This window comes from Phycomyces blakesleeanus (assembly GCF_001638985.1).
Source record: "Phycomyces blakesleeanus NRRL 1555(-) unplaced genomic scaffold PHYBLscaffold_25, whole genome shotgun sequence".
NCBI lineage: Eukaryota > Fungi > Mucoromycota > Mucoromycetes > Mucorales > Phycomycetaceae > Phycomyces > Phycomyces blakesleeanus.
Genome location: NW_017265158.1, coordinates 90,378 through 112,660, shown reverse-complemented (window position 1 = coordinate 112,660; position 22,283 = coordinate 90,378). Strand labels below are relative to the sequence as shown.

Below are 22,283 nucleotides of genomic sequence, written 5' to 3'. Positions count from 1 at the left end.
ATCATTAGTTAATATGGCTTCCTAATGACCCTCGTTACACACTTTCATAACTCACTTTTTGGTAACATCAAATACATCTATTTTTTTCTTTTACTTTCAATTTTCATTACACACTTAAACCAGGCAATATTTTTAAAAAAAATCTATGAAATCATAAAGAAGATAAGAAATAGAAGCAGATCAAGAAACCCCCCCCCCCCCCCCGTGGGTGGTGTATAGTTTTACATATTTATGTGTAACTTAATGCATTCTATGTATTAGTGGAAGTCAGGTGCAAGGATTTCAACAAGCCTGGACATTATACAAAGAGAAAATTAGTCAATGCGAGCAACTTCACATCAACATCGGTATACGGCATATATAGATATATACACTCTTTTATATACATATATGCCTCAGAAGATTGAATAGCAATATCTAATACACACATATATATATATATATAATGATGTACCATGTTACATAAACAACTTGAAGTTACTATTTATGGAATCGGAGGTTTCAATTCAAAAAATGACCTCTCTAAAAATTTGTTAACAGTGTTTCTACTTGAGATTGAGACAAATTACGAAATGGTTTAGACGAATTAAAATGTAATTGTCTAAATATCTCAAAGAGACAAGCTAATCTAGGTACAGTAATTGGATTGTTGTGGTAATTGCTGCTGGTTTGCTCGCTTTTATCAGATCTTTGGAAAGTGGTTAGACTTTTGAATTTTGTATTTTTTATTTCTGCACAAGTATTCGGGTTCATTAAGAGCATCTTCAGCGGTTAGATTTCGAAAAACACTATATATAATGTGTATTGGGCACACCAAGAATTGAATACAGGTCAAAAAGAGATGCTCAGTTTGTGCTTATTCTATAAAAGAACATTCGAACTTTTTGACGAGCCAAATCCCCTTTCTTTATTGGTCTGTAAAGCCTGTAATACACTGTGGCAGCGAGGTGAATGCTGCAAAAAAAATAAGATGACATTTGCTTTGTGAACTTGGAGAGAAACCTATCGACCAGCCGCTTTCCAAAGATCTAATAAAAGCAAGCAAACAGGCAGCAATTACCACAACAGTCCGATCATTGTACCTAAGTTAGTTTGTCTCTTTGAGCCATTTAGACAAATAGATAAAATGTCTGACTAAATATCTATTTTGTCTGAAAACTAATTTCTCTATGTCTAAAATTACATTTTGATTCGTCTCAATCTCAAGTAGAAACACTGTATTATAAAAAAGTTGTACCCTATCTACAACGATTAACGGAGAGGGGAAATTGAAAGTTGGCTTTGGCTGTGAAAATAATAAGTGTATATAGCTGACAGTGTAAAAACTCAAAAATACCTTTATACCTTTAACCTTGATGAAAACTGAAATCTTGATCATTTGCCAGGACTCTATCAAAAAGGCTTAAAAAATATAGCTGTAAGTAATATAAAAATTCAAATAAATTTATATACCTGAGACCCTAGATGGATAATTGGATCTTGATCGTTGGTCTTTATTGTAGAAAGACTGCTAAAGTAAGATATATTTTAAATAAATATCCAAAGACACTTGTATACCGGTAACCCTGGATGAAGATCATAGCCTTTATTAGTTGTGTAGACTGTGAAAATGCTAAACATATACAACCGTCAATAAATAAATCCACAAAAAGACTTGTATACCTGTGACCTTAGATGGGCAGTAGGTCTGTGATTATTTTTCCTGGTTGTGGAAAGAAAACGAAAAAACTAGAAACCACAATCGGATGTAAGTTAATCCTAAAAAAGACATTCATACCTTTAACCCTGGATGAATGGCGGAGACTTGGTTGGAGGTCTTGCCTATCAAACCACTAGACAAATCTAACTGGTAAAAAGTAAGTTCTGAAAGAGGCTTGTATACCTGAGATCCTTGAAGATGGTGAGTCTTGATGCATGGCGTAAACTGTAAAAAGACTAGACAAATAAAAGCGACAGGTATTAACTGCTTAAAGAGTCATGTATACATATAGCCCAAAATGGGCAGTGGAATATTGATCGTTCGCCCTGGTGGTAAATAGACTAAAAAAAGAAAGCCAACAATAAGTATATGTTCAAAAAGAAATATATACCTGTGATCATGAATAAATACTCAAAACTTGATCGTTGGCTTAAAATATATAAAAAAAAAAGCTAGACAAAATAATAGTTGATAGCTAAATACTAAACGAGACATGTGTATCTCATACCCTGGATGTATGGTGAAACCTTAATCGTTGGTTTTGACTATGTCAAGATAACTAAAAACAACAACCAGTAAGTAGATGCTCAATATATATATATATACTGGAGAACTTGGACGGGCAACAGAGGCTTTATAGTTTGGCTTTGACTGTGTAAACACTAGAATAATCTAATTGATAGTAAGAAAATATTTAAAGAGCTTTGTATACCTGAGGATTTTTATGGAGAGTAAAACCTTGATCGCTGGTCTTTGCCGTAAAAAGTATGGGAATATACAGCTTAAAGTAACTAAAGGCTCAAAGAGACTTGTATGTCTATGACTGTAGGAAAATGTCGGAATATTAATCGTTGGTCTTTACTATGAAAACACTAGAAAAATACACCTAATAGTAAGCAAATTCTCGGAAATATATATATATACCTATGGTTGGAGATGTAGGTCAAAACCGTGACTGTTGACATGAGCTGTGAAGATTCTGGACATATAAAACAGGCTGTAAGTAAATGGTGTAATAAAGATGTATGCCTGTAGCCCTGGATGGAAATCGGACGCCTAATCGTTGGTATGAACTGTGAAATTACTAGAAAAATTAAAACTGATAGTAAGAACATATTCCAATAAAAAAACCTTGTATGTCTATAAGCCTTGATGGAGACTAGAGCCGTGAGGGCTAGCATAGAATGTAAAAAAGAAAAAGAAAAAAAAAAGATTAAATAGATAGAATCAGTAGTAAAGTAATATTTAAATACACTTATATATCTAAGACGTTGAATTAATAGCAGGATCTTGATCGTTGACCAGGACTCTAAAAACGCTTGATAAATGTCATTGGCTGTAAAAAAGTAATCTAAGAATCTTATATACCTTTACCCAATAATGTTGAGTGGAAACTTGATAATGACCAAAGACTTGATCAATGGACTTGAATGTGCAAACGCCAGAGAAATTCAGTCGATATTAAAAAAAATCAAAGATACATGGATATCTTCAACCCTTCCCGGAAAGCTGAAGCTTGATCGTTGGACTCGGATTTAAAATACTAATCAAATGTAATCGATAATAAATAAATGTTCAAAATAAACGGTGATACCTATGGCTCATGGTTGAGAGTAGGAAATTTACCCCTTGACCTATATATTAAAAGCAATAGGCAATAGCAGCCGGCAGTCCTAAAAGGGCAATTATACTTGAATGTCTGTGAACCTGGGTGGAGACTAAACTCTTGAACCTTGGTGTGGACTATGGTATGACTAGATAAATATGATGGATGACAGAAAGATATTCAAAGGAGGGTGTACGCCTGTTACCTCGACGAATAGCAGAAACTTGATCATCAGCGTTGACTGTAAAATTATTAGACAATTTCAACAAGCAATGATTAACTATTAAAAAAAAAGCATATATACCTTTTACCCTAGATGAGCAGCGGAATCTCAATTAGTAGCCTTGACTATGAAAAGACTAGACAAATATAGCAGACACCAAGCAAATGCTCAAAGAGGTATATATACCAGTAACCCTGCATGAACTATGGAATCTTGGGTGTTGGCCTCAATTGTGAAAAGACTACCGAACTAAAGCTGGTAATAGGTAAATACCAAAGATACTGGTATACCTAACATCCAAGAAGGAGAGTGGCATCTTGATTGTTGGCCTTTTCTGTGAGTAGACTAAAGAAACACAATTGGCAGTAAGTAAATACTAAAAAGTGGCAGTATATCAGTGATTTTTGACGGGGATTTGGACCTTGACTGTTGAATTGAACTGTAAAAAGACTGCTTCAAACAGCTATCAATATGTTAATGGGTAAAGAAAGCCACTTGTATCCCTGTAAATCTATGCGGAAATCGGGCTCTAGATCTTTGGTCTCGACTGTATAAAGTCTGAATAAAGCAACTAGTAGTAAGTAAATGCTTAAAAAGGCATGTATACCTTAACCCTATTTTTTGAAGTGCAACCTTGATTCTCGGCATGGACTGTCAAAGATTAAAAAGATTCAACCAGTGAAGAATAAATGCTAAAATGTGCGTGTGTACCTAGAACCTTGAATGGATAGAAAGAACATGATCATTTCGCCTTGACTATGTAAACGCTAGGAAAATCTAACTTTTAGTAAATTGCTTAAAGATTCTTGTATACCTGCGACCTTTGATGTAGAGCTGAGCATTGAACGCTTGCTACGGAGAAGAAAGGGTTAGAACAAAACAGCTGATAGTACCTAAAAAGTCAAAGAGACTTTTATACCTGTGAGCCCAAAAGAATATCAAAGCTTTGATCGTTGGCTTCGGCTGTAAAAACATTATGCAAATATATAGTAAGTAGATTTTTTGGCAGATTTGTATACCTGTCCCCCCCGGATAAACAACTCATATTAATTGTGGGCCTTTCCTGTAAAAAGACTAGAAAATATAATAGCTAGTAAGTAAAGGTTCACATAGTCATGTATACCTTTAATCCTTAATGGAGATTAAAAACCCGATTGCTGGCTTAAACTATAAAAAAGCTAGACAGAATAATAAGTGATACGTGAGTACTAAATGAGACCTGTATACCTCGGGCACTAGGTAGATAGTAAAACTTTGGTAATTCAGTTTGACTAAATAAAAATTACTCGAAACAACAAGCAGTAAGTAAACGATCAGGTATGTACATATACTTGTTACCCTAGAGGACAGTAAACCTGGATCGATTGGCCTTGGCTGTGTAAAATTAAAAAAATAATAATTAATTAATTAATAAATAGTAAAATAATACTTAAAAATATTTTTTAAACCTATGGCCTTAGATGGAGAGTAGATGCTTATTATTTAGCATAGACATTAATGAAATTAGAAAAATCAAACAAGCGTTATGCAAAGGCTAAAAGAGAATTGTATACCTGTAACCGTGGATGAAGAAGAAATCCTTGTTCTTCGACCTGGGCGGTGAAAACACTAGACAAAAAAAACAAGCGATAAGTAGAAACCCAAAGAAAAGTGTATACCTGTCATACTGGATGGAGATCGAATCCTTGATGGTTGCCCTTGACAGTAAAAACAATAGACGGATAAAAAAAGCCAATAATCAACGGCCCAACGAAAAATATATATCTGCAAGTATGGATGAATATCAAGTTCTAGTTCTTCGGCCTAAACCGTATAGGCACTAGACATATAAAACTAAAAGTTAGTAAAGACGCAAACATATTTGTATACCTGTCACTCTGGATAGGGCTCGGATTCGGAATCATTGGCATAGACAGTAAAGGCACTTGACAAAAAAAAAAGACACATTAAATAAAAGCACTTGTCAGATTTGTATACCTGTAAAACTTGATGGAAACCGGATCCTTGAGCGTTGAATTTGACTGTAAAGTCACGAGAAAAAATACAGTTTGCAGCAAGTCAAAAATCAAAGAGATGTGTAACACTATATCCCAATATGGAGACCGGGTTCTTGCTCGTTACCCTTGACTGCAAGGACACTAGAGAAACAAAAACAATTATAAGTAACGGCCCAATAACATTTTTATATCTGTAATTCTCGGCGGATACCAGATGATTGGTCGTTGGCCTTGACTTTAAGGACAGTAGAAAATTAAAACCGACAGTAAGTAAAATCCCAAAGAGAAGTGTATACCTGTAACACTGGACGGATATAGGATCCATGATGGCTGGCTTGGACTGTGAAGCCAGTAGAGAAATAAAGCCAACAGTAACTAAAGGCCGAACTAGATGTATATACCTGTCGTACTGGAAGGAAAACAAACTTTTCATTGTGTAGCCGGATCGTAAACACACTAGGCCAGTACGAAAGAAAGCATGTAAAGACAAAGAGAAAAGTGTGTACCCGTAACCTTGATTTGAAATCAGATCCTTGATATTTGAACTTTAAGGAAAAAAACACTAGAAATATATAAATGACAGTAAGTAAAAGCTCAAGAAGACTTGTTTACCTGTAGCCCAAATTTGAGTTTTGATCCTTGCTGTTTGGCCTGAAGAGTAAAAACAATAGTCATATATACTTCTAGGTTAGTAATGGCCAAGAACGACTTGTATACCTTCCATAATGGATGTATATTTGATCATCGTTCTTTGCCATCAAAAGAAAGTATAAATAAAGAGTATAGTTTGTTTTAAGTAAAGGTTTAAAGGAAACTTGGTTAGCTATAACAATTCATGAATATCGGATCATGATAATTGCCGTGGATCAGTAGACACTAGAAATATATAAAATCCAATGAGTAATTGCTCACCGAGTTTTTGTATACCTATAGCCACGGACTGAATCCGGATCCGTGAAGCATGATCTTGGTGGATTCAACACTAGAAATAAATAAAGCCGAGTGTGATTGCTCATCGATTTTTGTTATACCTATAACCATGGCGGGGAGATCGGAATCTTGATGCTTGACCTGGATAGCTGGAGACTAGAACTAGATTAAAATAATGAGTATATGCCCATAATGCTTTTTATACCTATACCCATGGCGGGGAGATCGGAATCTTGATGCTTGACCTGGATAGCTGGAGACTGGAGATATATTAAATCTAGTGAGTATTTGCCCATAATGTTTTTTTATACCTATACCCATGGCGGGAAGATCGGAATCTTGATGCTTGATCCGGATAGCTGGAGACTGGAGATATATTAAATCTAGTGAGTATATGCCCATAATGTTGTTTTATACCTATAACCATGGCGGGGAGATCGGAATATTGATGCTTGACCTGGATAGCTGGAGACTGGAGATATATTAAATCTAGTGAGTATATGCCCATAATGTTTTTTTATACCTATAACTATGGCGGGGAGATCAGAATCTTGATGCTTGACCTGGAAGACTGAACACAAGAAGTATATTACAGCTAGTGAGTATATGCCCATAATGTTGTTTTATACTTATGACCATGGACGGGCGATCTGAACCTTGAGGCTTGACATGGATGGCTGAATACTAGAAATATATTAAATCTGGTGAGTATATGGGCATAACGTTTTTTTATACCTATAACTATAGACGGGTGATCGGAACCTTGATGCTTGACATGAATGACTGAACACTAGAAATATATTAAAGCTAGTGAGTATATGCCCATAATGTTTTTTTATACCTATAACTATAGACGGGCTATCAGACCCTTGATGCTTGTCCTAGATGACTGAACACTAGACATATATTAAAACTAGTGAGTATATGCCCATAACGTTTTGTTATACCTATAACCTTGGCTGGGAGATCAGAACCTTAATGTTTGACCAGATGGTTGGAGACTAGAACTAAATCAAAACTAGTGAGTATATACCAATTTTTTTTATACCTATAACCATAGACGTGCGATCAGGTCCTTGACGCTTCATCCGGATGACTGAACACTAAAAATATATTAAAGCTAGAGAGTATATGCCCATATCGCTTTGTTATACCTATCACCATGGACGGGCGATCAAAACCTTGTTGCTAGACCTGGACGACTGAACACTAGAAATAGATAAAACTAGTGAGTCTATACCCACAACGTTTTGTTATACCTATACCTATGGCCGGGCGATCGGGTCCTTGACACTTGACCTGGATGGCTGAACACTAGTAATAGATAAAAGCTAGTGAGTAAATGCGCATAATGTATTGTTATACCTATAACCATAGCTGGGAGATCGAAACCGTGATGCTTGTCCTGGATAACTGGAGACTAGAGATAGATAAAAGCTAGTGTGTATATGTATATGTCCCTAATGGTTTTTTTTTACCTGTAACCATTGACGGGCGATCGGGTCCTTGCCGCTTCACATTGATGACCGGAGACTAGAAATAGATAAAAGCTAGTAAGTATTTGCCCATAATGTTTTTATACCTGTAACCATGGACGGGGGATCGGGTTCTTGACGCTTGACACGGATGGCTGGAGTTCACAAATAAATATAAAAACTAGTCAATATATGCCCATAATGTTTTTTATACCTTTAACCATGGGCGGGCAATCGGAACCTTGACACTTGACCTAAATGGCTGAACACTAGTAATAGATAAAAGCATGCGAGTAAATGCGCATAACGTTTTGTTATACCTGTAAATATGGTTGGGAGATCGGAACCTGGACGCTTGACATGGATGGCTAAACACTAGAAACATATTTAAAATAGTGAGTATATTGCCATAACGTTTTGTTATACCTATAACCATGGACGGGAGATCAGAATCCTGTTGATTGACCTGGATGACGGAACACTAAAAACATATTAAGACCAGTGAGTATATTTCCATAATGTTTTGTTATACCTATAACCTTGGCTGGAAGATCGGAACCTTGACGCCTGACATCGATGGCTGAACACTATAAATATATTATAACTAGTGAGTATATTCCCACAACGATTTGTTATACCTATACCCATTGCCGGGAAATCGGAACCTTGACACTTGACCTGGGTGGCTGAAAACTAGTAATAGATAAAAGCTAGCGAGTAAATGCGCATATGGTTTTGTTATACCTATAACCATAGCTGGGAGATCGGAACCTTGATGCTTTTCCTGGATGGATTGGATACTACAAATATACAAAAACAAGTGAGTAACTGCTCATCGAGTTTTGATATACCTGAAACGGTGGACCTTGACTTGAACCTTGAAGCTTGACCTGGATGGAATGGATACTACAAATATACAAACACAAGTGAGTAATTGTTCATCGAGTTTTGATATACCTGAAAACCGTGGACCTCGACCTGAACCCGTGGACCTTGACCTGAACCTTGAAGCTTGCCCTGGATGGAATAGATACTACAAATATACAAAAAAAAATGAGTAACTGCTCATCGAGTTTTGATATACCTGAAACTGTGGACCTTGACTTGAACCTTGAAGCTTGCCCTGGATGGAATGGATACTACAAATATACAAAAACAAGTGAGCAACTGCTCATCGAGTTTTGATATACCTGAAACCGTGGACCTTGACCTGAACCTTGAAGCTTGACCTGGACGGAATGGATACTACAAATATACAAAAACAAATGAGTAACTGCTCATCGAGTTTTGATATACCTGAAACCGTGGACCTTGACATGGGCCTTGAATCTTGACCTGGACGGAATGGATACTACAAATATACAAAAACAAGTGAGTAACTGCGCATCGAGTTTTGATATACCTGAAACCGTGGACTTTGACATAGGACTTGAAGCTTGACCTGGATGGAACAGATACTAGAAATATACAAAAACAAGTGAGTAACTGCGCATCGTGTTTTTATATACCTAATCCGTAGACTCTGATCGGATCCCTGATGCTTGACCTGGACGGAAGACACTAGAAGCATACAAAAGACAATGAGTATATGCTCATCGAGTCTTGGTGTACCTGTGGCCCTGGATGGAAACCTGTTCTTGATTGCTTGACTTTGCCTGAAAAGTCCCTACAGAAATATAAAAGACAGTGAATGATTAATCAACGAGCCTTTATATACCTGTAGGCCTGGATGGAGATCTTATTTTTATCGTTGACCTTGTTTGTCAAAAGACTAGACAAATATAATCTTCACAATGTGTGTCTTTGATGAATATCATATACTCCTTGAAATATAGTAAGTCCTGTCAGTTTATCTTTTGTTTCTGAGCGTGGATAGGCTTTGAGTGGATTGATGATCAAACCAGTGTTGGACCTCAGTATTTCATTTTTGCTGTGTACTGGTTTTGACATGTTGTCTTATATCTTGCTACTGACTGTTTTACATATGATAAAAGCCTGAGATTTGACTAGCAAAATGGATTTGTATTGGTCGTGATTCGTCTTTAACGTCTATGTTGATTAAAGCAGTTTGTGAGAGAGCAGTAAAGAAGTGTATAAAGTATTAATGGTATGTGGAAGAGAGTTGTTTTGACGCGTTCTGTTTGGATAGGTGTTTTTTTTTTATAAAACTCATGACGTCTCAATCATGAGTTACTGTTCTTTTTTATTATTCTTATTATGATAGTTTGATAATATATTATAAAATTCGGTTTTTTTCTTATTCCTTTTTCGGTTTTCTTTTATCTTTTAGCCTTGACAACATGTATATATTATTATTATTTTACTTCTTTATTTAATATCTATGCTTAAAATATGGGTTTTGGGTGTTAAAGAAGTATCACTTACATTCTGAAGGATGTGCTGTGCAGGCACTTGTTTTACTTTTTTTTCTTTTGCCTCTTTTCTTTTTAGTTCTTTTTATGTCACATAAGGTCCGTGCTGTCCGTGCAGCATCACATGTGTCATGGGGCTTAGAGGAGCATAGTAGCAATAGTGGTCCAGACTTTACTTTAGCATGAAAACATTTAAATGATGTCTTCCGATTGGTGGACTATATGCATGTCAAATTATTCAGTTGCTATGGACCCCCATCCCCTTTTTTATTCTACTTTCTGTTGTGATTCTGTTAACAAGGCTTATGCTTTTGAACAGCCACTTGTCGAGACACTATATATGCCTCTGTGTTCATTTTAGCTGTACTACTGATATACAAAGTATTAATCGGCTAGACGTTAAACTACAATAAAGAAGTGTAAAGTTGTGTTGATTATAAAGCTTTAATTAAAGTCTTGTGTATATTTATTTGTTTGTTTTCTTGTTTGTTTGTTTCACATGCTGTGACTTTATTAGTTTAAGAAGCACCCCCGAAAAAAATTGCTGCTTATATCTTTTCTTTTCTTTCGTGTGAAAGACTTCCATTTTTCTTCTAGCTTTTTCACCAGTGTCTTGAGTTAATAAACACAAAGTGTAGGAATACTTTCTTGAAATAAAAGTACTTTCAGTGCTTCAGTATGAAGGGATTGACAGCCTGACTATTGAAAGTCGTTGGTACCTCAAGTTAAAGCATCGTTCTTAGAGTAAAATAAAAGTAAAAAGAAGAACAGGGTCTAGGCTAGTGTTTGTCAATCGACCTTGGTTTGTACTACTTTATAAACCAATCATAATCCAACCGAGAAATTAATACAGCATAACCCAACTGCCTGAAACACTTTACATTTATATGTGTTCAAATATACACCATTCTATCGATAATTATAATTATTTATATAAGTTACATTATACACCATGAAAAAGTAGTGGTGCTTGCAATTGTGCTAGCCTGGTCACAGATAGATCAAGCTAGTAAAATGGCTATTACATATATATAAATCACCTTTTAAAGGCTCTGCTTATTTACTATTTTTTTCTGTTATTGCTCAGACTGACTGACGACACAATATGAAAGCAAAGAGACAATCTACTGATACTGAAAGTATAGGTTTTGTTTGGTTGGGAGCAAGACGCTATCGATTACTAATTATCGATTTATAGGATCTAGTGCTTTTGATATTTTGCGCTTGTATACCAAACTCAACTGGATGCACGAATAACCTAGAAATAATACTCTGTTGGATTAAAGGCTTTGATTTATAACTTTTGTTTTGTAATACAATATAATGCGCTACAGTACTGTATAGTATGATTCCACTTATTATTTTGAGGTTCATAGTCTAGCTTTGGTTCGCTTGAGACTATTTTAGTTTGAAGCACGGAGCCTTTGTATAAGTGAACCTTTTCTATGGTCGATTAAATATGAGTGTACTGGAAATGATATTTTTTAAGATTTCTACAAGCATATGCAAATGCACACCAATGGTAATCATAGCTTTTCAATTATAGAAAATTAAAAATCGAATCAAATAAGCAATGTTTTTTTTTTTGGCTTTAAGTAACCTGGTGAGACACATTGTGATCCACCTCTTCGAGGTTTATTATATTACAATTACTCGAATGTTGATCAAAATATCCGATTTTTTCACTCTCAAAAAGCATAGAACCCTGAAATTCGGGAAACTTGCACCACTTCAATAAGCTTTTTAAATGCCCAATAGCAAAAATACGAGTTGTTTCTAAAAGTACAATTTTTTTTTAGTTGAATACATAAACCAGACACTCCAAAAGGCATCAATTTGGAGTGTTCAAAAGTTAGAGATATTTTTTTTAAAGAAAAGAGAATATTATTTAGCATAAGAGACATTATAGAATAGCTATATATCTATATATGCTCTGCATAACAGAATATCAGCTTGTATAAACGTTTATATGAAGAAAGCCGTCCTATATTCTGACATTACAAGCATACGCTGGAAGCAAAGAGTGGAGTACAAATAGAGAGCTTTCTATCTGGATTTAAATACTGTATACCAAAAGTAGCAAAATTCTAATATCTGTGTTTAAATTATTCATCGACTTCGAATAGGGAGACGATGGTTGTGATGAGAGAGAAAAAACAACCATAATGACCTTGTTAACATACATTTTTACGAATAATTGGCCAATACAATATCTATATTAATATTTTCTTTATATATTATGTTTTGTTTCCAAGGGTTTACTGCTATTTAAGAAGATTTACGTTATATTTACTTGTATTTGAGCTTATTTTATTAAAATAAGCATATACAAAGAACAACCTACAGTCAAATCTCGGTATAGTGATATTCGATATAGTGATAATCGCGATATAGTGATAATTTTTTGGAAAATTTGGGCCCGTGCCTGCTTATTATCACTATTTTTCGATGTAGTGATAGTGATAAAATTTGAATCCACCAGTATCACTATATCGAGCTCTGAGTTTATTTTTGTACTATAAAAAAATAAATGTAGTATATATTTTATTTAGCATTTTAAAGCAAGCCCAGTTTCTTAGACAAAATACTATAAATCCTATTAGAAAACAGTAGTCACTCACAGCGGCATTAGAAATATCACTAAATAATGCGCGGAGTAAGAAAAAAACACGCTCGATATAGTGATAGTGATAAAATTTCTGTCCACCATCCATATCACTATATCGAGCTTTGACTGTAATATGTTTACCACTTCAATAATGCGCTTAAGAAAACATATACGTAAGATTCGCCATAAGTAAAAGTTTGCAGAGGTATAGAGAACATTTTAAATTATATAGCCAAATAACAGACACAGTTTAACACACGAGTTTACCCTTTTGATAATTGTATCCCAATCCTTTAGGACAGATACTCTGGACAAACAGTTGTGTAGAGGTCCGGGTACTCTTGTATTAGAGCAAGCTTATTTTTGGTAGTTTACTTTTTATATTCTTTCTTTGGCTTTAATGTTATACCATGCAACCTTCTCGCAGTTGACTACTTGTCTTTTTCATATGGAGAAGTGTAACTTTTGAAGATTAACTTCCTTTTACTAATTATGAGAGTGTTTTTGAGAGTGATGAAGATCATACTAGCTTATATAAGAGTAAAATAGGTGAAATGGAAGAAATTTAGCAAGAATGGGAAAGACAAATGCTCTTATTTACACTACACTCTTTGATGTGTTATGCTAATAATTGATATCATGTCAAATATAATGAGTTTTGCAAAGAACTAACTTATATTTATGGTTGCCGTTGTAGTACATATTAGCCAAGGGCCTCCTTCTATATTTTATGCTATGAAATTTGAAAAATATGAGGTGAATATGTCTTCAAGAATCCAGAGGATAAGGTTCAGCTTTAAAGGCTTAGATAGCCGTTAAATCTTCAGCGGATAGCTTTAAAGGGAAGTGAAACATTAGAGGTACAATGTTTTCACAAATTTGGGAATTCACTTAGCCTACGCCTACGCCGATGGTTTAACGGCTTAGATAGCAAACTGGCTAATTACACATTCCTCGAAGGTCGCTAATGTAAAATATAGTAATTAAAGTAATTTCAATCTAGTAAATTCAGTGTTCATATATCTCAAGTGAATGAAGTACAAGCAAACAGATGTTCTTAAACCTACCAAAGTTTAACCATCAGCTTCAATGTATAAATTAATATGAAAAACCAAATGTATTTTTTGATTTCATTTTTCAAATGTTATCTCTGCACCCTTTTTTTTCTGTTGTTGTGTACAATGTGGTACAGCGGGCCCTGGAGAAGCTGATGTAATCTTCCCAGGTTCCCCTCTTTTTATATATTTATACTTTTTTAAAATAATAATAATAATAATTATAGAGCCCGGTTCCCCGCTTCAATTGCTATAAAATATCCCGTTCGATCACGATTCCCCTTTCTTTCCTACTCTAATTACTTTAATATAATGTCACTTCGTTGGGGTATTCTCGGCACCGGAAATATTGCCACCACATTTGCCAATGGTCTCAAGCAATCCCCTCTCAATTCTCTCGTGGCAATTGGCAGTAGATCCGATGCCTCGGCCCAAGCTTTCGGGCAAGCCTTTGGAGTTACCAAAGCCGCTTGTTACGGTACCTACGATGCCTTACTCGCTGACCCCAATGTTGACATTGTTTACATCGCCACACCCCACCCTCAACACTGTGAGTTGGCTATAAAAACCGCAAAGGCCAAGAAGCACATGCTGGTTGAAAAGCCAATGGCCATGAACGAACGTGAAGTTCAATTGATTCTCGATGCAGCCAAAGAAAACGACGTGTTTTTGATGGAAGCTTATATGTACCGTTGTCATCCCCAAACTCAAAAGGCAGCTGAAATGATTAAGCAAGGTGTAGTTGGTGAAGTTAAGCTGGTTAAGGCTAGTTTCTCCTTTGAAGGTTATTCCCTCGGCCCTTCATCTCGACTTTGGCGCAATGAACTCGGTGGTGGAGCCCTTATGGACATTGGTGGCTGTGAGTACAGACAAAGGTTTTCTCTCTCTTCTTCTTCTCTCTCTAAAGCTTATGAGTATTATTCTGTTGTAGATCCTCTTTCCTGGGCACGTTTAATTGCTGGTGCTGCTCAAGGTTCTTCTCCTCTTCACCCCACAATTCTCAAAGGCGTTGGAAATGTTCAGAAAGATACTCAAGTTGATGAATGGGCCATGGCTTCGCTTGGATTCGAAAACAAAATTGGCGCTCAGCTGTTTGTGGGTGTGTTTGCTGATGCTGACTGTAGCGTGGAAGTAGTGGGTACCAAGGGTACATTGCGTGTACCCAACCTGTGGCGTCCTGATCTTGCTGTATTGGGTCCTACTCAAATTGAGGTGTCCGAACACGGAAAGGCTGCTGCGATAACACCTATTGTTCTTGAACAGACAAATCTTTTCACCTTTGAAGCAGAAGCTGTAGCAAAAGCTGTACTTTCTGGCAAAAAAGAGTGCGATTTTATGACTTGGGAAGATTCCCTGAGTCAAGTACGTTCTATGGATCAGTGGCGCAAAGAAATTGGCCTAGTTTATTCGGCTGATAAGCAGTGAGCTGATAATTAGCTATAGCTATATTTATAGATCTATTAATCTGTAATTTTGTTTTATATGATTATTGATATATAGATACATACATACATGTATGCATATATATATATATGTGTGTGTGTGTGTGTTTATATATATGTATATGTTTATAAACGTGTCTTGCTATGTTTTTTTCACTTATCTTTGTGAGAGAGTGAGTGTGAGTGTGAGTGTGAGTGTGTGGGCGTGTGGGTGAGTGTATAAATAGGTGTGTATGTAGTCGTCCTTTTTGGTTTGTTTATTTCTAAGAGTCTATTTATACTAGAAGAGTTCTTTTATTCTCTCTTGCCAAATTCCTCGCTTTGGTTTAAAACATCAATACATAGAGAAGAAAGATAAAATAAAAATATAAGTAAACAATAATGTCAGTATTAAGTTTTTAAATAACTTCTTACTTGTATTCACGCCAGATGACAGGTGCAGATGTACATGGAATCAAACCAACTTCAGTAACAACAAGTGTGATGTACTTTGATGGTGTAACATCATACAAGAGGTTGAGTAATCTTAAGTTGGGTTGTTCTCGCCATGAGGTAAGGACAGAGACGTCTGATGTGGGCTGGTCAAGGTGGTTTGCATTGTAAGTAGGCTTAGTGTTAACAAGAGCATCAGGGTTGCCGATCTCATTCATGACAAACGAATCGACCTGTGTGCGATTGACAAACTTGTAGGTCTCACAGCAGATCATAACTGGTATTTGCTTATCACTAGCAGCCATTGCAACCATTGCACTACCAATACGCGAATAAACTGCACCATTGTTCAACAAGGCATGCGCACCCATCAGCACTTTTGTAACTGATCTTAGGGCCACATACACACTCGACAATAAGTGGTACGAACAATCGATCCCTGCCGCTACCAAGCGACGAATCAAATGTTTACCCTCAAAGAGGGGTCGACTATCCACTACAATCACCTTAAACTCAATTCCTTTTTTCTTTGCTTCAAGTAACAGGCTTTCTACTACGGAAGATTTTCCATAGGTCAAGATCACTTCACCGTCTTGGATCTTTTGCAAACCATATTGCACAATCAGACGATCTGCCATTGTGATTCTCTCTCTGATAAAATGCTCAATACGATCCATAAGTCGATGGCGTGCCTAATTGGTTGGTAATATTTGTTCAATTTTCAAGGCATCTTAATGAAAACCAAATGATGTTCATGATTACTTACATCGTCATCGGAAAGAGGCGGATCTTCTTCAACAATATCTGACATCTCTTTCTTCAACCATCGGATACATTCACGCATACTGAGAGACATGGGTCGTGTGCTTAAGAGGTAGGCAATCTGAGGGTCCAAGTGTTTCTGAATGTGACGAGAGAAAGTTGCATCTGATGGAGGTTTGTGTTCCTCAATAACCTGGATAAAAGATCTTATTAGTTAATAATATAATTTACACAAACACACGCACTCTACAGAGACATACAGTAATTGCTCAAGAGTAAATAAAACACTTGCCTTTGAAAATGTTTCCAACATGGCTACACAGCGCGCGTTTGAGCCAACAATCTTAAACTCAGAGAAATACAATCCTAGAGTCAAAACAGCAGGATGAAGATCGAGAGTGCTGCTATCAGGACGTTTCGGAGTGTCGAGGTGGAGTAACCAGGGAACATCGTTTTCTTGGATCTTCTGAGTCTTTTGGGTCTTTTTGGCCTTATCGTCTTGATTTACTGTAGCAGCAACCACAGGCTTCTTGGGTTCAATTTCGGCTGCCTTTTTAGCAGATTTTGGTAAACCAGCATTGAGTCGCTGCTGTTTTTCCATACGCTGTTGTTCCTGCATCAATCGACGTTCAGCCTTGGTCATGTCCTTTTGGGACTTTCTCGGTGCTTCGGGTGTATCCTTGGGTTTCTTGGGGATATCTTTGGTTTTGTTGGCATCTTCTTTGGATTCTTCAAATTGTTTGCGTACAGGAACGCGATGTTCTTCGGAAAGCATCCATTGGTTTTCATACGATGAGTTCATCGGTTGGCCAATGTTTGGCGATCCTGAAGCCACCTTTTGGGTGACTTTGTTAGGAATTGGAAGTGGCTATATTATATTATATTATATATATACATAGTAAAGGTCAATTAAAGCTGACAAGCTAAAAAATCTAAGAGACTCTTTTTTTGGCATTAAAACTAAGTAGATGTCTAAGACAAAATACACTCAATTTTCATTACGTTGGATCGAATTGTTGTTTGTTCCATGGCTGGTGAGTTGCTTTCTCCCTTTTTGTCTGTTTGTAATAACGTGTATATATATATCTAGCTTATACACAAGAAGAAAGAAGAGAAGAGAAGAAAAATAGACTATTACAACGTCGGGATTGAGTGACCAAAAAAAAAGAGGGCAAAATGGTGTATTGTGACTTTGATTCCAGCACATTTTTTGGTGCGCAAGGGTTGGGGGGAACAAAGCGTTCAAGGTGGCTTTGGTCAACAACACTTTGGCAGCACTTTTTACCTAATGTCCATCATCGCACGGCCCTTTGCCCTCACTCGCCAGTGGGCCCAGATCCAGACGGTACGCTTTGGCTCGTTGTCGATTGGTTCATCCGGAGAGAATGTAACACGCTCGACATTTGAAGTACCAGTGTGGCTGGAACCCTTTTTGTGGGCAGCACCAAAGAAGAAGACATCCCACTCAAAGAAACGCATGAGAGCATCCAATAAAGGTCTGCCTACAAAGGAGAATGTGGTCGGCTGTCCTGGTTGCGGAAACAGCAAACTTCTTCACCATCTCTGCAAGCACTGTTACGGCGATATCAAGCAAAAGACCAAGGACAGTCTTGCCCAGGCATAAAAAAATACACAAATTTATACATAAAAACATGCAAACACACATACAAGAAAAGCAACTAGAATTGGAATGATATATGTATATAAATGTGTGTGTGTGTGTGTAATTTTCTTTTTATATATTGCGTATGTTCTATGCTTGGATATGGACTGATAAGTTAGAGAAAATAAGAGTGGATCAAAAAGCTGACAATGCAAGCCAAAATTGAACAAAAAGACATATGTGGAGATCATTGCTATAGATCAAAGGCAACCATCTGGTCTGTGTGCGTGATATGTGTAGATTATGGCAGATGACAGTGCTGAGGTTTCTTTAGACATCGGGAGAAACTTAGGTGTGAGCCTATCATTTGGAACATGCATCCAATATAAAGTCAAATGCCGAGACAGGTGATCCCGTGCCATCTTTGTTGTAGATAATGACATTAAAGTGGTGAAGTATATAATGAAAAGTAGTATTGTTCGATTGAGATGAAGGCCGATATGCTTAGTTCAGAATATTTAATATTGTTATTATTTTTGGTTCAAGAGAACCAAGTTCCTTAATTTACTTTATTTTAACGGTAAATTACTTTGATGTAATAGCCAGACAAGATTTCAATCAAACAATAAGCGAAAGAAGATGAAGAAGAGGAAGTTAATTATAACAACAACAATAATAGTAATCCAAAAAGAGAGAGAGAGAGAGATATTGTAATGGGACTGTGTTCTACTTCTAGATAAGAAGAAAGGGGGAAGGATGTGAAGGGAGAGGGGGTAAAGACACGGCAGAATATTCTTAACCTTTTCTACTTTCTTCTTCTTCTTAAAATGACCCCTTCGATGCCTATTAACAACAATTACAAAGCAAGTGTTTACCAAGATGGATTCCTTTAACTGGATCTATTCAACTAAACCTATCAAGTACAGTCATTTAGTGCCATGCCACCAACACCTTCCTCTTCCTCGTTGAGTATTTCCAGTCCAAGAGGTATATTGCCAAACAGTAAAAGTAAAGCTTGATCCTAGTAAAACTCACAGCACAGATAAATAAATGAATTATAGCTGTGACACCTTCAAACAAGACACACATCCAGACCTATGGCTCTGTACTGTCTACCCCACCATATCTTGGTAAGTAATAAGTACTTAATTATATACTAGAGTCCAATATAACCCCATCCCACCCCTGCATACTACAGCACATTACAGTGCAGAAATGTATAGTGAATAATCGTGATGAGGTATCTAGGACTTATTACTGACTTTAATATAATTGTAGATACCGAACATGTCTATGGTGCTCATGAAAGCCATTTAAATCTCGAGCATGCTTCTAGCTATACTACAACAGTAGGGCAAGATAATAATGACGAAGGTCTATATTTAATGTGGACTCATGAGCTCCTTCGTGAACGAGGATTTACACCCATATCGTGCCGTTCCGAAGTGGACGAAGACGAAGAAGATAGTAATGATGCTGGTCAGGACAGCGATTGCCAAAGCACCGACAGTAGCGTAGATAATTCACCTGAGTCTTATCGCCCTCAGTTCTTGTTTTCTCCTGCCCCTTCCTTCCTTGCTGAATCATCTAGTAGTCAGCATTATCCCCAAAATGAATATACTTACCGGGCAGCTATTCGGGGTAGTCAAGAGGAGGACACAGACCCTGTTTTTTCTCTGGCTCGACTATTTTCCTTATCTTCATTTTGCTGTTTTCGTTAAAGAGCTTTAGCTTTCAATAACATATATTAAAATACATATAAACACAAACTTAAATAAATTCAACCAGCCTGGATCTCCGAACCGACGGACCTCCACAAACATTTAAATGATGAAATAAAGAAACACCAATGAGTGTATCAATGGCTTGGTTTAAAACCCCTTCTTTATTTTACTTTGGAATCATGACAAATTTAGACAAAACTTCCCTTTATTTATCAATTATGATCTGCTGACTTGGAGTCACAACCATTAACTCCACCTCAACAAGTGACATCTATAAAGGATCGCGCTCAAAACTCCAAATTTCAAAAAATACTTCTTTTTTTTTCTCTTATCTATCTATCTATTTATCAATCCATAATCTATATATTTCACTATGGGATCCCAGCCTTCCAAGGAACAGCAGAACGAGTACGATGAGAAGCGCGCCTCAGCATCTACCGAATCTCCCTCTCCCTCTTCTTCATCGCTGGCCGATAAGATGGCCAACCTGAACCTTGGCTCTTCCACCCTGGGATCCGAAAGCCTGACAAGCCGCAGTCTTGAGAAATATTCCAACCACTTTTGGAGCGATCGCAAGAACCAGTTTGCTCTCAATGCAGTGGTCAACAACGACTATCGAGATGTCATCTATAACCACCGTGCCGTCCTTAAGGACAATCATGTATTCAATGTAAAAGTTCCAGCCGAGGCTCAGATTACAAACCAAAAGTCATCAGGCAGATGCTGGCTGTTTGCTGGTAAGATCAATTGTTATCTTTCTCTATATCTTTTGTACTAACCAACATATTGCATAATTCAGGTACCAATGTTATGCGTTTGGCTGTTATCAAAAAGTACAAACTCAATGATGACTTTGAGCTCTCCCAAAACTTCTTGTTCTTCTATGGTAATATATCTTGTCTTTTTTTTATAAAAAAAAAATGTATAGGATTCTTGACTAACGTTACGCGTCCTTAGATAAACTTGAAAAGGCTAATTGGTTCTTGGAGCAAATGATTGAGTTGGCTGAGACTGACATTGACGATCGCGTTGTCCAGTACCTTCTCCAGACCCCTATCAATGATGGTGGTCAGTGGGATATGTTGGTCAATATTGTCCAAAAGTACGGTGTTGTCCCCAAATCAGTTTACCCAGAAACCTTTGCCTCTTCCGAGTCCGCTCGTCTGAACTGGCTTGTCAAGGTCAAGCTGAGAGAATATGCAGTCCAGATTCGCGAGGCTCTTCAAACTGGTGTGTCTGCCAGTATCATCAGAGTAATCAAGGAAGAAATGATGCAGGACATCTACCGTATCCTTGTTATCTTCCTTGGTGAACCGCCAGCTAAGTTTGATTGGGAGATTAATGATAAGGAAGGCAAGGTTCTGTCCCTGTCGGGTTTGACACCAAAGTCCTACTTCAAGGAGGTCGTTTCCTATCCCGTAAGTCAATTTTACCCCTTAACCATATATCCCACAGTCAACTTAAAACCCTCTCGTTTTATTTTATTAGATTGGTGAGACTATGTCATTGATCAATGACCCTCGAAATACCTACGCTCGTCTGTATACCGTTGCACGTCTTGGTAATGTGGTCGGTGGTCAGCCGATTAGATACGTCAACACCACCATTAGAAACATGAAACGTCTTGCTGCAGAAGTTCTCAAGTCAGGCAAGCCTGTCTGGTTCGGTTGTGACGTTGGTAAGCTATATGCAACATATGCATGTAATATAAATTTTATTAAAATTTCCCTTTAGGCCAATTCAGTAGCTCCAAATATGCTACCATGGATGACAAGATCTTCGATTATAGCACTGCTTTCAACGTCTCGTTTGGCATGACCAAGGAGCAGCGTTTGCTTTATGGTGAAAGTATGATGACTCATGCAATGGTATTCACCGGCGTTCACTTTGACAAAGATGGCCAGCCCATTCGTTGGAGAGTAGAAAATTCATGGTAAGTTATGACGAACATGATCCAAAAAATAAATAAATAACGGATTGTAACACTTGTTTCTAAAGGGGGCCTGCTACGGGTGACAAGGGTTACTGGATCATGACCGACACATGGTTCTCCGAATTTGTTTATCAGGTAAAACAGGATAAACCATCGTTTGGTTTTGTAACACCCTAGCTTATTAAACATTCAATTTCATTATTAGCTTGTGTTGGAGAAGAGCGCCGTCTCCAAGGATCTTGTCGCCATTCTTGACACTGAGCCATCAGTTCTGCCCGCTTACGATCCCATGGGAGCTTTGGCTTAAATATTATAATCTTTATTTAATCCATTTAATCTTCCAATATAAATAAATAAACCCTTCATATATGTTATTATATAAATGTTTTTTTTTTAAAGAAAATGATTTGAAATCCAAGTAT

At 36.9% G+C, this 22,283-nt stretch overlaps 10 protein-coding genes across 10 annotated transcripts; 4 read left to right on the top strand and 6 right to left on the bottom strand.

Annotated features, from left to right (window-relative positions):
* Positions 1-845: 845 nt before the first annotated feature.
* Positions 846-1,916, bottom strand: PHYBLDRAFT_173262 (hypothetical protein; the record flags this gene model as incomplete). Its single annotated transcript, XM_018436980.1, has 6 exons — positions 846-1,028; positions 1,184-1,215; positions 1,352-1,415; positions 1,453-1,510; positions 1,558-1,612; positions 1,883-1,916. The coding sequence occupies 6 exons, from the start codon at positions 1,914-1,916 to the stop codon at positions 846-848; spliced, it is 426 nt and encodes a 141-aa protein (XP_018286295.1).
* Positions 1,917-1,924: 8 nt separating this feature from the next.
* On the bottom strand, positions 1,925-3,116 carry PHYBLDRAFT_160132 (hypothetical protein). Its single transcript, XM_018434120.1, has 5 exons — positions 3,068-3,116; positions 2,624-2,873; positions 2,412-2,522; positions 2,208-2,258; positions 1,925-2,040 (listed from the first exon to the last, which is right to left on the bottom strand). Exons 2-4 carry the CDS (start codon positions 2,812-2,814, stop codon positions 2,228-2,230), a joined length of 333 nt encoding a protein of 110 aa, XP_018286294.1. The 5' UTR covers positions 2,815-2,873; positions 3,068-3,116; the 3' UTR covers positions 1,925-2,040; positions 2,208-2,227.
* Positions 3,117-4,310: 1,194 nt separating this feature from the next.
* PHYBLDRAFT_160131 (hypothetical protein) lies at positions 4,311-4,573 on the bottom strand (the record flags this gene model as incomplete). Its single annotated transcript, XM_018434119.1, has 2 exons — positions 4,311-4,380; positions 4,448-4,573. Coding segments are annotated over 2 exons (196 nt in total), but the record flags the coding sequence as incomplete, so codon positions are not given.
* A 1,879-nt stretch (positions 4,574-6,452) lies between these two features.
* PHYBLDRAFT_150437 (hypothetical protein) lies at positions 6,453-9,880 on the bottom strand (the record flags this gene model as incomplete). Its single annotated transcript, XM_018432479.1, has 30 exons — positions 6,453-6,604; positions 6,667-6,708; positions 6,767-6,821; positions 6,880-6,927; positions 6,986-7,026; positions 7,085-7,132; positions 7,191-7,238; positions 7,297-7,336; positions 7,410-7,429; positions 7,504-7,558; positions 7,650-7,657; positions 7,721-7,762; positions 7,821-7,868; positions 7,934-7,988; positions 8,045-8,085; positions 8,251-8,298; positions 8,357-8,411; positions 8,470-8,510; positions 8,575-8,616; positions 8,675-8,730; positions 8,782-8,836; positions 8,896-8,963; positions 9,015-9,069; positions 9,121-9,175; positions 9,227-9,281; positions 9,333-9,387; positions 9,439-9,490; positions 9,542-9,596; positions 9,648-9,685; positions 9,752-9,880. The coding sequence occupies 30 exons, from the start codon at positions 9,878-9,880 to the stop codon at positions 6,453-6,455; spliced, it is 1,602 nt and encodes a 533-aa protein (XP_018286292.1).
* Positions 9,881-11,893: 2,013 nt separating this feature from the next.
* PHYBLDRAFT_173259 (hypothetical protein) lies at positions 11,894-13,128 on the bottom strand (the record flags this gene model as incomplete). The annotated part of the gene is made up of 5 exons (XM_018436979.1): positions 11,894-12,041; positions 12,304-12,365; positions 12,486-12,515; positions 12,647-12,818; positions 13,052-13,128. 5 exons carry the CDS (start codon positions 13,126-13,128, stop codon positions 11,894-11,896), a joined length of 489 nt encoding a protein of 162 aa, XP_018286291.1.
* Positions 13,129-14,277: 1,149 nt separating this feature from the next.
* PHYBLDRAFT_73017 (hypothetical protein) lies at positions 14,278-15,390 on the top strand (the record flags this gene model as incomplete). The annotated part of the gene is made up of 2 exons (XM_018442761.1): positions 14,278-14,824; positions 14,897-15,390. The coding sequence occupies 2 exons, from the start codon at positions 14,278-14,280 to the stop codon at positions 15,388-15,390; spliced, it is 1,041 nt and encodes a 346-aa protein (XP_018286290.1).
* A 427-nt stretch (positions 15,391-15,817) lies between these two features.
* On the bottom strand, positions 15,818-17,202 carry PHYBLDRAFT_117567 (hypothetical protein; the record flags this gene model as incomplete). The annotated part of the gene is made up of 3 exons (XM_018428585.1): positions 15,818-16,531; positions 16,606-16,794; positions 16,888-17,202. The coding sequence occupies 3 exons, from the start codon at positions 17,200-17,202 to the stop codon at positions 15,818-15,820; spliced, it is 1,218 nt and encodes a 405-aa protein (XP_018286289.1).
* Positions 17,203-18,027: 825 nt separating this feature from the next.
* PHYBLDRAFT_103743 (hypothetical protein) lies at positions 18,028-18,204 on the top strand (the record flags this gene model as incomplete). Its single annotated transcript, XM_018427787.1, has 1 exon — positions 18,028-18,204. A coding segment is annotated over one exon (177 nt), but the record flags the coding sequence as incomplete, so codon positions are not given.
* Positions 18,205-19,142: 938 nt separating this feature from the next.
* Positions 19,143-19,925, top strand: PHYBLDRAFT_173255 (hypothetical protein; the record flags this gene model as incomplete). The annotated part of the gene is made up of 3 exons (XM_018436978.1): positions 19,143-19,212; positions 19,266-19,334; positions 19,483-19,925. 3 exons carry the CDS (start codon positions 19,143-19,145, stop codon positions 19,923-19,925), a joined length of 582 nt encoding a protein of 193 aa, XP_018286287.1.
* Positions 19,926-20,262: 337 nt separating this feature from the next.
* PHYBLDRAFT_183205 (hypothetical protein) lies at positions 20,263-22,256 on the top strand. Its single transcript, XM_018438734.1, has 7 exons — positions 20,263-20,665; positions 20,728-20,814; positions 20,886-21,346; positions 21,417-21,606; positions 21,663-21,861; positions 21,927-21,996; positions 22,067-22,256. Exons 1-7 carry the CDS (start codon positions 20,302-20,304, stop codon positions 22,166-22,168), a joined length of 1,473 nt encoding a protein of 490 aa, XP_018286286.1. The 5' UTR covers positions 20,263-20,301; the 3' UTR covers positions 22,169-22,256.
* The last annotated feature ends 27 nt before the right edge of the window (positions 22,257-22,283 follow it).

Coding starts and splice junctions, on each gene's coding strand:
- PHYBLDRAFT_160132 (XM_018434120.1), bottom strand. CDS start 2,814: ATGTTCTTACTATCAGTTTTAATTTTTCTAGTAATTTCACAGTTCATA. Junction 2,523..2,623: donor ACCTACATCTCCAACCATAG/GTATATATATAT, acceptor ATTTTCCTACAG/TCATAGACATACAAGTCTCT. Junction 2,259..2,411: donor CTCTCCATAAAAATCCTCAG/GTATACAAAGCT, acceptor TGTTGTTTTTAG/TTATCTTGACATAGTCAAAA.
- PHYBLDRAFT_183205 (XM_018438734.1), top strand. CDS start 20,302: ATGGGATCCCAGCCTTCCAAGGAACAGCAGAACGAGTACGATGAGAAG. Junction 20,666..20,727: donor CAGATGCTGGCTGTTTGCTG/GTAAGATCAATT, acceptor TGCATAATTCAG/GTACCAATGTTATGCGTTTG. Junction 21,607..21,662: donor CTGGTTCGGTTGTGACGTTG/GTAAGCTATATG, acceptor ATTTCCCTTTAG/GCCAATTCAGTAGCTCCAAA.